The 14,497-nt window shown below is 35.7% G+C and overlaps 1 protein-coding gene across 1 annotated transcript; it reads right to left on the reverse strand.

Moving 5' to 3' along the window:
* Nucleotides 1-5,832: 5,832 nt before the first annotated feature.
* Nucleotides 5,833-10,337, reverse strand: LOC106167560 (mucin-5AC). The gene is made up of 8 exons (XM_087012781.1): nt 10,252-10,337; nt 9,945-10,030; nt 9,625-9,701; nt 9,147-9,357; nt 8,856-8,932; nt 7,818-8,022; nt 7,460-7,566; nt 5,833-6,557 (listed from the first exon to the last, which is right to left on the reverse strand). The coding sequence occupies exons 2-8, from the start codon at nt 9,997-9,999 to the stop codon at nt 6,378-6,380; spliced, it is 912 nt and encodes a 303-aa protein (XP_086868907.1). The 5' UTR covers nt 10,000-10,030; nt 10,252-10,337; the 3' UTR covers nt 5,833-6,377.
* Nucleotides 10,338-14,497: the final 4,160 nt, after the last annotated feature.

Below are 14,497 nucleotides of genomic sequence, written 5' to 3' on the forward strand. Positions count from 1 at the left end.
AAGAAAATATTTTGATATATTACATCTCTGAAAATTATCTGAACATCCCATGGAACATTTGGGAATATCTGAAAAACTGATACCTGCTTCACAGGTATTATACATCATACAATATAAGAGCATCATATTACACCAGCACGTAGCTGCTGGTGAATATTCTCACTGACCACAAATAGGTTAACCCAGTAACAGGTTGCTCATATGGCTTAATGCATCACTTAATACATACTGATTCGACCATTTCATCTAATCTGTATCTTCAACGAAGAGTTCTTTGCGATAACAGAGGAAATATTCATGAAATGAAATGCTAAATGACGACGAGGGTGTCGAGGCAGAGCAAGTTTCATTCTTCTGTATAATAAAAGGCAAGTACTGTGATTAATGAAGTGATGACAGTGAAAAAACTCGTGTGAGAATCAAGTGGGAGGAAGCAGATGTAGAGAGACTAAGCAGAAACACGTAATTTTGGCTTCGTTTTAACATTTAACAAATCTTAGATGATGGAAATTTCAGATTGTGTGCAGTGGGATCCAATATCTAAAGTTATGGCGGCCAAAAAATTAAACTGATGTCAATTGTTGAACTAACTTTAGATATTGAAAAATGTACTTAACATTAAATAAGTTACGGAAATAACAACGTCCACAAGTGCCTATCATTCGAAGGGTTTACTATAAAATATTAGCTGTTTCAATGATGGATAAATATTAACTAACTCATTGATGAGACTGAGGATTACTGATGACAATGTGCTGTGGATAGGGATGTAATAGATAAAGATGCTGGTGACGATCAGGAGACTGAAATGTGGATTGAAAAATAAAACGCTCACTGGAGGTAAGGAAAAGACAATATAGTTGGATAGGATATTGAATATAATTGAGATTTTGAAATAAAAACTGGTGATGCCAACGTTATTCGTTATATATATATATATATATATATATATATATATATATATATATATATATATATATATTGGTTAGTTGGTTGAAAATCGAGTGAAATGAGAGGTCTGTATGGTTGTGGTAAAATATAATCAAATAAATAGTAGAATTAATTAAAAAACAACTCAATAAATAGCAACTGGAAACGTGAACTGCCGCTTCAGTGACTGATGAATGTCACATTGTTAAATTTTGTCAATGAAGCAATTGGCAATGATCGTAAATATCAGTTTTTATGGCTCATATTTCAGAGTGACTCACTATTTCAGTTATAAATGGCAATTAGTTTCTACAAAAAAATGATCAATATTCTGCCAAAAATGCAGTTGTTATTATTCATATGCTAGTGATCGTTATTGCACTTGAGCTTGAGGTATGTTCTAATAGTGTGACCGCAATTTATATAACTTATATATTAATTAATATTTGATACTAGCCAAGCCTATTCACCTTGCATAATGGCGTAATTGATGACCCTTTGAAGTGTTAATACACCTACTACACGCATTGTCCCAAAAGCCAATCTACTCAGCTTGCCGAAACATTCGGACCTGCTACATTTTTCAACTGAGTATTTTTTGGACAAAATCATAAAATGAAGGTGTGTAAATAAGATAGTGTGACTTATTTATCACTTAAAATCAGAAAAGAAATATTGCATTCAAACGTGAAAAAATTCGGATGAGTCAACAAGGTGAACAAAAACACAGTTTTCAGTCCAACTCATCAGCATCGTTAAAATACAAGAGATATTTCTTCTTTACGGGTAAATTTCTCTCTCACCACAAACAGGATAACGCAGTAAAAGCTTATAGCTTGATTTGAAACAGCGTTGTATATTTAATTGTATCTGAGATAAAACGATAAAACGATACTGATAGGTAATACATGTACTTAGTATTGTGCAAATCAAGAGGTGCTGACAGAGGAAGTTTAATGATCGCTTTGAAATGCTAAGTATAAGAAAAACAATATATCTGGAGTATTTATAGGCTGGACATATTCTAAAATATCATATTGCTTTTAAAAACACTATAATGCCTTCAGAAACGTAACTTAAATGAACATTAAACGTCCATTTTCCATAAATGCAGATTTCCACTTAACACGTAAAATACATTTTATCTCGAATTTGACTGAACATAGGAAGAAAACGATTTAATTATTTAGCCTTTGAGGTGTTTATGTTCAACGTTTACCACAAATGGAAGCTTTTTGGCTCAATCACTTCATTAAAGATGCGACATCTTAGCGATTTCCATCATATTTTTTCTCAGCTCCCAAACATTTATTAAAGTCGAGGTCGTTGAAATTGAATTTAGCTACTCGTATATCACAACATATGTATCATAACAGAGTAACTGAGGGGAGAACAAATAATTTACTCCCAACGCATTTCTTTCAATAGCTCTTACAGCACCCTGAAAGAGCTTAATCAAATATAGAATTGTTCAGAAATCGAAACAAAAAGGCGTGACTAGGAATAAGATAGAAATTAAAAAATAAAAAGCCGGAAAACGTTCATATGCAAACCGTTAGATTACGGTCAACCTGGACGTAGGCACTCATCAGACTGATGTGAATAGATGTTGTTGCTCACTGACCGCTAACTAAATAGCAAACGGTAGGAAAGTTTATCGGCTTGTGTTTGGTAAGTTTTATGAAGTAAAGAAATTTTGGAAGAGACAGCTGATCACGAGGGAGTAAATAAGGAAGGGTTTTCATAAGCTCTTCATATCTTTAAACACCTTATTGTTTCTAAAAATATTATAATGATGCCAGTCAGTGGATTTAAATGAAAATTAAATACTGATTTCCCGTAAATACAGCATTTCATTTGACACGTGTAATAAATAAAATCTCGCATTTGATAGAATGTGGGGAAAGTCATTTAATTATTTAGGCCTTTAAGGTTTTATGCTCAACGTTTGCGACAAATAGATGCTGTCAGCTGGCTCAACCATTTCATTAAATATGCGACGTCTGTCCTATTGCCATCATATTTTACCTCAACTCCCAAACACTAATTAAAATCTTAAGATAAATCAGAATGCCTTGACAAAAACAGAAATCGCAACATATGGCCTTTGAAAGTAGATTTTGCTCATCGTGAAGCATCATGGAGTGAATGAGAGACAGGCAAATAATTAACCCTTATGATAATAATAATAACTAGCAATTTAGTCTATAGCTCAGGCAAAAACCATAAAACAGCTTGAACGAATAAAGGATTTGTCAGAAATAGAAATAGAAATTATGATTAAGAATAAAATAGATATTAAAAGAAGCAAACTGTCTTCGATGTACCTGCTACCCTTGTACTGGTTTTTATTCTCCCCCCAATCTATTCAGCTACAGGTAGTTGTTTTTAAGTCACTGTGTTTTACTGATTCAAGTATATTTATAATGTACTATTAGGAGCAAGAAGGACGGACACTCCTTACACGTTCCCAGAGGAACTTTCAAATTATGGCTCTATTGTATTTACTCGGCAGTTCTGTAAAAATCAGTTTTATTAGTTAATTCTTTTGAAAAATATTTTGATTTGTGACATTTCATTTAAATATCTGCAATTTTTCACTGACAAATGAAATGGAATTTCTTTAAGTATTACAAAATAGTCCATAGTGCTATTTTTCTAAAAAATTAAATCCTGAAATAAGATAATCCATAAGAAACCGATTTAATTTTTCAGGCAAAGGGGATATTTTGGGGATATCTTCAAATTCAAATATCCTGCTCATTCACACAACGAAATATCAGTGCTAATTTACCTTAATTTTTCCTCAACAACGGGCAAGAACCTTCAAATTTAACACAATGCACTGCTGAAACCAAAACTAGTTAAGTCTTTGAATTTAACTTTTGCTACATAACGGAGAGACTGAGGTGTGGGGTGTAAGTAACTACTCATACTACTGTTTTTGCCTTTTTACCTGCTCTTTCTTTTTTATTCAATTCCCGCATTCGAATTCAGTTTCATCTTTAATGGTTATGTGTGCATTGTGAAAACACCCAATTTCCACTCTCAGAATTGTGAGAAAAGACTGCCCCATCTCTGAATTGGTATTTGCAGGGGGTGAGGTCCAATTTTTCTCTAATGTCCTACATGCGTTGATGAAAATTACAGTAAATATGTTTAATTCAACGCGCAAGTATAATATACACACATTGTTCCCAAACTCAATCTACTCAGTTTACTGAATTATTAAAAAAACGTAAGATAAAGGTGTGCCAATAGAATAGGGTGACTTATAATCACTTTTCCCTAAAAATCAGCAAAAATAAAACTGCATTCACACATGAAAAGTTTTGATGAATCTACGAGGTGAAAAAAACCAATTAACAGTCCAACTTTTCAACAAAGTTCAAATACATTTCTCCCTCACCCCAAAAAGGTTAAAGCAGTAATTAGTTTGTAACACATTAATTAGTTTATTAGAATCATAAATAGTATACACATATGGAGATGGCAAATTGATTTAAGCTTTATGTGCTCATTTTAAGATAACTTCATAAAGGAGAAAAGAAAAGAAAAATGTTTATGATAAAAACTGAAATATAAATTTTGAAAATTAGTTAATTACAGGGGGGTGGAGGGCCTGGCACATCGCAGGGCAGCTGTAGGAGGGGATAGGCAGTGGGAAGGATTCAACCCGAGGGCGGTCGAGTGGCTAATTCAGAGTATGAAGTCACACATTGTCTATTAGAGTTTAATTTTCTCTTATTGCGTTCTCAAGTTTATTTAGTCATCTCTGGGTATCTTTTAGACTGCTTTATAGAAATTACAATAATTCGTCTTTTTAAGGGGGCATCGAAAGAAGAAATATCGTCGAGTTTCAGCCTTACCATATAGACAGTTTAGAGTGTTAAAAGATAGCCAAATATGCTTATAAAGTTGAGATCTGAATGAAAAGTCGATGCGAGCCCGATTAAGATGCATTTTTTTATATCCAAGCAAGCCTTAAAGTGATCATAGATCGGGATCAAGAGAAAAGTTTAGTTTTGAGAGAATATTTGAGTAATGCAAAACTAGGGCTCTTCTGCTCTAAATTAAGACTGTTCCATGAAGACATAAGGAAGTATTCAGGGGCTTTATAAGTTAATTTGGCAGGGGTTGTGTAGTTTCTAACAATTGTCCAGCGTGTGAAGCAGATGGATTTCTAAAAGATGAGAAATACTCAGTAAGGTACGGAGGAGCAAGATTATGGTGAATTGAGAACATTATTTTTTGGCATGCATTATACTTTGATCTTTAGGTGTTGTCCAGTTCATTTGCATTAGTACCTTGGATGTATCAGAACCATGCAGGCAAAGCACCCAGGACAAGTAAACCCGATTGGTAAGGAATCAACGGGAGTTTTGAGAGGTTTCTTATGCTCGCTGAATGGTAACGCAAGTAATCAATGAGAGATAAGACATATGCGTTGTATAAAATATTAATGAGCTAAATTATGAGAAATGTAATAAACGATGGGATAATACGCTTCAATTCCCGAAATGTTTCGATTCTGTTGATGTAAGTGACTGTTACTGCTCATGTTTGTGAAGTGATGTTGATGTTTGGATGTTGATGCATGGAAACCACGAGCGTCACATTGAAATTCTTGACCACCCCCCCTTTTACCATCAATAGAAAACATTTGAGGACAGGAATCATCCGTTCAGTTTTCAATATTATACCGCTTTACCCCACAGAACCTACCCTCACCTGCATTATGTTTTTCTAATAAAAATGCAAATGTGAAACCCTGTCATAATAATAAATGGTCATTTTTACCCCACTTAGTCTCTATTTTCCTGTGTACGATACATAGGCGCAAAGCTGATATTAATACACATTTTTTGCAATTAATGGATTTATGATGTGTGCATTAGTTTCTGGTTAAATAACACCATTGGGTTCTTCCGCCAAGCATAGGCGGCAGTGATATGACCAATCTAATGATGTTCTCAGGACTCCAGTTTAGCATTTAAGGTGCAAAATGTTGTTGTATGTGGTCATACGTCTACACCCACCACCCCCAATTCATTCAGCACCCCGAATCCTCTGCAACGCCATTAACTGTTATCTGCATCGGGTTCTCTCTGTCTTTATGCTTTCCCCAAAAACATCTCATAATTCAATATCAGTTAATAGATGATCCCGCATGTATGACAATAACTAGAAGTGGTTAAAAGCACTGCTTTATGTATTGCACCCAACAGAAAGCTGAACACCTGGTATTGGGAGACCTGCCTTTATACTTAACAGACTGTCACTTCAGAATTAATTCACATAGACTAACAGGTAATATTTCTCCGATTCCTTCGAAATTGAAATATATGTAAATATTTAAAATAATTCGAAATTATTTGCGTTTATTTCAGATAATGTATGTCATTTAACATGATGTATGTGTCACTTCTTCCTGGGGGTAAGCAAAGTTATGGACACAGAAAACGAACTTCGTAATCGTAGCAATATCCACTCGGCTGGTCGCTGTTGACGCAGGCGAACCCTTCAGAAGGCGTGCACTTCACTCTGATCACCTGACCCGCCTGATCCCATGGCTGATTGGTTCCTCTGACGCGGCACTGGATATCAATTGGTTCATTATTGGAGCACTTGAAAAGAGAGAGAAGACGCCTTTGTTACCATTTGTGATATTTTTGTCACAGTCATAATAAGGGTGTCACTGTCTTTCGGAAATTGTACGCACAATTCCACCCCCAAAGATACAGTCTTAAAGTGTTAATTAAAAGTAAAATTTAAGTTAAAGTAGAATTGTTTTTCTGGCTGCCAACGTGGAACTGTATTTCACACGACACGATGTGTTTATTTGTATCATTTTTATATCCGTAATAAAGGATTATTCCTAAAATGAAGAAGCGTACAGTACTAGTACGAATCGATGCCAACCTGCGTGTAAGGACTGATGCAAGTTTGTAAATAATTACTAATTACTCGGTTTTAGCAATATTATAATAAATCGTGTGCATATGTAAGTCAATAATTTGTTTTTGTGTTTAATGGCAATTTCAAATAGGAAAATTTGATGGAGTTATTTAACTCTGAAACATAACGAAAATTCCACGGCTTTTGAAAGATGTAAATATCCTTTCTTTGAGTAACGAATGTAATTTGTTGGCATAAAGTCCCCACCCGCTTTATCCTCTTATCATTAACTAAAGATATAAATAACATATACGACAAATATCTGAAGCTAAAAACCAGCACTCCAGCCATGCTGTCCCGAAGGTAGTCAAAATTTCATATTTTTCAAATGTGAAAATAGACACCGAATATTCGATAAAAAGGTTGAAACTACCACAATAAAGCTTAACTGCGTTCTATTTAAACCAGTTTTTTTATACTTAAACATTATTTCACGTTTTGGAAATAAGGCTAAAAAACATGCCAATTTCAAACTAAAGTCTATACCCAGCAAACACAGAACCTTTATATATAGCCAAAGAACTTTACACAGAAACGTTTTGAAACGTTCTGTTTACTGGGTAATACCTACCGGATTATGTCCCGTTGGCCCTACGAGTTCATAGTCTCCACTACCGCCTTGGCTGTCTCTGTCTAACCAGGAAGTCCACGTTGCGCAAGAACATGAGCTACATGTGCCTGCGTGATAAGTTATAAAAGTTAAAAGTTATACTGTAATGAGTGGAATACGCAATTTATTTAAAATCAATGAAAGGCTACATGACTATCACTAAACTACTAAGCTGGTATATCTCCTGGAAAACACAAACTGGAGTTGAGCAAAGGAGCAAATGAACCAGTAGTAAATCTCAGTGGACCAGCGAAACATGGAGTGGTTTTATGTGGTGCATTTACTCTGTTCACATTCGACAGTTTATAAGACGACTTACATATAGTTGGGCACTTGAACTGCACCTCGTAATCCTTGCAGGTCCCCCCGTTGACTTCTGTAGTACAAATCAAGCCATTCTCCCAGCTACAGTCATGGTTGGTATTGTACGTGTCTCCAGTTTCGTAATAATGGTCTTCGTCCACTACATCGCGACACTGGGCGCATATTGGGCGACCACCATTGCAAAGGTTGTTGCCATCAGCCTGAAAAAAAGAGAGAACAAATTTTAGTTGTAAATAATACCATAAAGATATCGAGGGCGATGTATACGTTAAGATCAAACAGAAATACAAATAAACAGATTTAGTGCCATCTAGGCAAGTAAAGTAGCGACAGCAGATATTTAAGGGGTATTTAACGAATATGACACAGAGATCGGTCAATTTAAAACTTAAGACATAGCAAATTTTATGGTAAACTTACTAAAAGATAAATGTCACAGCCAGAGGGTAATTTATTTTCGTTTGGCAGCTTCAGTAGGCGTGCCAGACACCTAATGCATTTGAAGTCAATTTACCTGTACTACCACAAAAGCCTACCAATAGTTATCATATAATTTCAAACACTGTAACTTAGAGAATTACATAAGTCTTTTTTTAATATCCGAAATATTATATTTGAACGGATTTTTCTGCCAGGTCTCTGCGTTGTAGATAAGTAGGTCAGATAGAAAGGTCGTATCTACGACCACAAATTTGAAGAAGGTGCAGTTAAAAGCTCTTTTATGACTGATCCCTTGCATGTTGACTTTATTTGAGTAGTATAAGAATCTAGCAGAAGTGTTTTTTATCGTTTTCTGGGAATCCATGCTCCATCGGCGCTCGGTACAATAAAAAAGCAATAATAGCTTGGGTGAACATCGCAAAAAAAAAAAAATAAAGAAAAAAGAAAAAAAAGAAAGAAAAAGAAAAAAAGAAAATTCAATAAATTACCATTCACCACCGTAGGAATAATCCGATCGTGATGCGTTTTAAAGTAAACCAACTTTTTTTCCAAAGGAAGCTCCTGACTTTATTTCTAGTAAAACAATTCTTACCCTGAATGATGCAACGTTTTCCCAGTCGCCGGTGCCGCTAGGATTATCCCTATCTAGGTAGTTTGTCCAGTTTCCAGCTGAGTAATAGAATAGAGGAAATCAAAATGAAGATATGTATAATATCCAGATAACTGATGCATGTCACCATTTTAAACTTAGTAATGGGATAATGAAAATAAAAAAATAAAAATTTATATTGGTATGTACACATTATATATATATATATATATATATATATATATATATATATATATATATATATATATATATAACAGTTTCCATAGCACTTACACGTAGTAGGGCACAAGTATTGTATCTCATAGTCATTGCAGGATAAGTCGGGCTGCTGGGAGTTGACACACGCTAGACCTTTGGTGGGTAGACAGTGAATCGCCAATATATCTGGAGCAGTTCCAGACCAGCGCGTGAACGTAATGTTTGATCCCCTCACGCGACACTGTGCTCCGATGGGTTTACATCCGCCACAGACGTAACCTAGTCTCTTAATAAACATATTGTATATTCATGTGTGCATTTTTCCATTTTCTCATTTCACAGAAAGCCAGACAAAACCTAACCTCTCTCTCTCTCTCTCGTTTTGCTATTTCTTAATTGCCACAAATTACTATACATTTAAATTTACTCGTTTATTTATTCATTTATTGTTTATTGCAGAGAATTGCCCACCGAGAGCTCGTTGAGTTATTTCCATGTAATAGTCTTTCATCTATTCAACTAACCAGCTAAAATGAGCAGTAATTTTTATCACCTTTTGTTCATACAGAGTTTCATAATCCCCGTCACCACTAGGGTTGTCTCGATCATACCAAGGGGACCAGTAATGACCTGGAAGGAGATATACTTCAAAACGTAAAATCGTCGGCGAGATTTTGTTCAGAGAATACCACGGTAATGGTTATTTAATTGCTGACATTTCCAAGAAAAATGTTTTAGCTTCCAAATGGTTGCATTCTTTGACTTATAGCAACAAAACTACTTTGTCACACGTGTTGTCCATCAACACACGACATGAAATTATGAAAATATAAATGTAGATGTACGGGATATAAACAAAGCAAGCCGTCTTACCTTGTATCGAATTCAAAGTCAGCAAACAAGAAAAAACAAATAGCACCGAATTCATGTTATGCCTGAAAAGCGTAGCAATAACCAGGCTGAAAGGCAATTTAATATGGCATGTCGCTATTATCATCATATAACTGTTTTGTGAATTTATAGATTCAAAACATAAAACAATATTTTTTGGAAATGCTTTCCTCCACTATACAATATCTAAAATAAAGGCATGAGAAATGATAACCGACTTATCCAAATATTACAACAAATACCACGTACTGTTTATTATTAAATTGTAAATTGGTAAACTCTTCATTACCTCACCTCTATGGTGCAGCCACGTCGAGGTTCCAATGAAGGATGAGTTTGATCCAAGTCTAACAGCGTCTTCTGACGAATTATCTAAGACAACGCCAATTTATATACGTACACGGCGCGTACAATGAATATTTGGGTGTGAAAACCCTCCTTACCAATTGAAAAACAATTCAGGCCAATTTGAATTAAAAAGACGTGATTTTATTTATTACGGTCGAAACCTATTCACCAGAACGCAATTAATCTTAATTTATAAGATCCTTTCTTTGACAAACATTAAATTGTGTAAATATCTATGCAAAAGAACAAATAACACGTCATACCCTGGATATCAGTTGCCTTAAAAGACAAAATCATCTTCCTATCCATATTTTGTTGGTTGTCGGTCTATTTGACCCTGTGTCCTGGGGAAAAAATCAGGTCTATTAATCAAATGGCCAATGTTCGTCATTTGTTAGTATCTAAGTGTTTTTGCCAATTCAATTCTACTTTTATATTGTTAGCTGTTTGTGGTAATTAATTAGATTTAAAAAACAAATTATAAATGAAATAAATTATCTATGGGGTTGGTTGCTATTTGCAAGCAAACGACATTAGTATAGAAATCAATGAATCAATTTCTAATCAATCACAACCCTTGAGCTTTTGAATAGTGTGCGTGAATTGGCGGGATCTTTGGGGATTACAAGTTGATCAAGTGAAAGTGGGGATTTCCTTACAAACCACTTTGCAAACGCATGTTTAGAATTGACTATCTTGAGATGAGGAGTAACGGGGTTTATTGAAATGTGATTGGCTCGTCGAGATGTAATGTTTGTCGGTAGATTCCATAGCCACCACGAAACCCAGGGTGCAGACTAATAGTATACTTTGACATTTCTGCACTCGTTATAGACGTGAGAAAGATAACCATCAATATTGCAGGTATTGAATATAGGCAATCTCAAAAAAAAAAAAAAAAAAAAAAAAAAAAAAAAAAAAAAAAAAAAAAAACTACCCATGATTTCGAAATGGTTTCTTTTTTAATAATGGTTTTACTCCGACTTTACTTTGCTCCGTCACATATTAAACGTGGTGATCTACAGACTATGATTGTACATTCTTATATTATAAAGACGGTGATGCTTATCAAAGTAGAGAACACAAACATTGAGACAAAAGCACCGAAACCGTGGATTCCCCATAAAGGGGATATACGTAATTATTTAAATAGAAATTCCGGGTATATTTAGTATTTTGATAATATAGCAAAGTGTTTTCTTCTGTTGCTACAAGAAACCAAGCAACTTGAAAAAAACGCACATCCATAATGTGTCACTGACATAACCAACTGCTTAAAATTAGAATGAATTGTCTACATTGTCAACGTAACGTGCATGTAACATACCATTAAGGTGTTTAACACCTTCGTTGTGATACATAATAAAACACATTAACACAGCTGCACTAGATGGAAACTTTTAACTATTTTCTAATCCGTCCCGTAGTGCATAATTTATGATAAATTCCTTATTTATTAATCATCGTTTCAGACATAAGAGCATTCCTCCATCTTGCCACATGATGCTGTGAATGCACCTTGTGACAAGGAATAGTCTCACCTGATATTTCTGAACATGCAGTAAATCTGTTTTGATCACGTTACAGGTGAATTCGGCTATTCTATTATTTCACCTCACATTTTTTGAATAAGAGTCAACAAATCTTTCCACAATCTAAATACATTTAGGCATAAGGAGCTTGTTCTCATTTTATGAAAATATCTCAACAAGTGTTGTTTTTCTGTTGCTACAAGGAACGCAGAGACGTCAAGAGAACGCTAATCACTATTACTTCAAGGACATGAACAACTACTTGAAATTAGAATGAAAGGTCAATATTGACAATGTGACGTACCAGGAGTATATCATTAAGGTATTTTAGTACGACAGAGCAATTAATGTTAAATGTTTCCTCATTGTGCCAATTAGAAGAAGGAAGCGTGGCGTTGAGGGCATATACTTAGTTACCTTTGCTTCCGAAGGATTATTTTTACAATAAATTGCTCTCATTGTCATGATAGATAAACCATGCTATATGATCTACTGGCCGACAAAGGTGTATAATATTGCAGAAAAATACATTCTGAATATCATGTGACAATGCAATATGTTGAATATATACAACACAGTCGACTTAAAGGTTTATCTTAAGGCTGGGTCACACTGCGCTTGCGACCTTTTTGCAACCTTTTTGCAACCACAAAATCTGGCGGTCGCTTGCGATCACTTTGCAAGCTAATTAAGAAGCTGTGGCCAATTTTGATCGGCAAGCAGTCGCAAACCGGGTGCAACAAGGTTGCAGTATGGTATCTGCAATCTACTATAGGCCATCTTCAAGTTGTAGGTTACCAGTCGCACACTGTTTGCCGAGCGATACACAACCTGTCTGCAACCACTCGGTGACCGAAAACCGGTTGCAGGACTGTAGCAATCGCTTGTCAACTGGTAGCAGCAAGGTCGCTCAGGACATATATGTTGCCAACTTGTGACAGTAGCTGCTTTCCCATAAATTCCCCTCTCAAAAGACAAAAATGTTGTAGTAAAACGACTCCTTTTCAAAAAGACGGGACTGCTATAATCATTGACTTTGTTTACGTAAGAAGTAAAACGAGTAAAAAAACTCGAAAATACTGGGTGAACCCAAGGATTGCAAGACGCCCCTTGTAAGGCGCTTACAAACATTTGATGAAAGAACTTCGACTTGAAAATCAGGAAGTTTTCCTTTCCTTCCTTAAAATAGAATTAATAATGTTTTGTGAACTTTTGAAAAGACTACACCCTTACCTAACGAAACCAGTGCTGCAATAAAAACATAAACTTGAAAACGTTTTAATCCTTATTAAACTCATAATACTCCTCAATATTTTCTTGTTCACATACTTGGTCTCTTTGAGGTCGCAAGGCCTGTGCAGTTACGGTCACACTGAACAAAAAACCTCTTTGCGACTTGCAACTGTCACCGGTTGCAAAAAGGTCGGCGACCGGTTGCAACAACTCGCAAAGTGGTTTCCAAATGAACGCTGGGTTAATATCCGGTTGCGCCGGTTTTCGGTGCAGCACCGATAACCTCCTGGCGACCGAAAAACCTACTTGTGGTATCCAACCGGTTGCTAACAGGTCGCCGACTGCTTTGCAACTGATTTGCAACCGAATGTGTGGTTTTCCCTTTGTCTTTTTATCCTAGGCGTTTGCCGCTTACAATACAACGTAATTAAATCGTGACAAGTCATGCGCATCGTGTACTTTTTACACTCTCACCCTTGTAGTGAGGATACCAAGCACTGGGAAGATGTTAAATTGTTTGTGTTGAAACTACAGACTTGACATTTAATATGGAATATTTTTTTCCAAATCATTTTTCATCAGTTTTTTCCTATTTTGCTGACTGATAAATGAAAATAAGGCTTAAAATTGGGTTTTAATAACTTTTAATTATCCTTTTGATGTCATTGTGTCTTCAGTTAATTAATGGAATTCGCCAGAGAAGCAAACAAAAACACATTGCCTATTCTATGTCATACGACAACAATTAAAAGAGATATTTTGGATCTCCATATTTTCCAAATTATTTTCTGTAAAAGAGTTACACGCCTCACAAAGAACCCCCATGTCAGTGTCTAGTCACAGTAACGGTCGCTGTTACGCTTGACCTCTTCTGTCTGCTACCAGCGCTCTCAAGGGGCAAGGCATTACTTGGGTTAGGTTTTTAGAGTTAAATCTGGAATAACATTCCAGGCATCGGTCAAAATCTGTCCTATTTGGTCCAGTTTTGTTGTAGGACATGTAGGTCATTGATTCGGCGAGTAATGGCCTGCCCACATATTGTCTATGTGGTTCAAATGTGGCGATTTTGATTACCAAGGTAGCTGCTCATTTCCTTGGTTCTGTAAGTAATCTGCTTTTAAAAGTGCTCTGTGTGTACCGGCAATTTCACCGTGCAACCTAAAATTGTTCCTAAGGTGCCCCCTGTCAAATGATAGTCAAGTGGTTCCCAGATTATTCCTTTATTTGATCTTGTTCAGGTTTTCGTGGATGACCACCATTGGTGTTTTGGCACCAATGTGGTATCCGCTCCAATTACCGACGCTGTTAATGAACTAAGTCACTTTAAACGCGGCACACGCTTAGTTGTTGGCCTCTTCTGGATGTCTGTAAATTCTGTTTTGACAAGTTGAGCGGTATAGGTGAAAACTGACCTCAATATAG

Source organism: Lingula anatina, chromosome 5, assembly GCF_051362555.1.
Source record: "Lingula anatina isolate TDL-2025a chromosome 5, LinAna3.0, whole genome shotgun sequence".
Taxonomy (NCBI): domain Eukaryota; kingdom Metazoa; phylum Brachiopoda; class Lingulata; order Lingulida; family Lingulidae; genus Lingula; species Lingula anatina.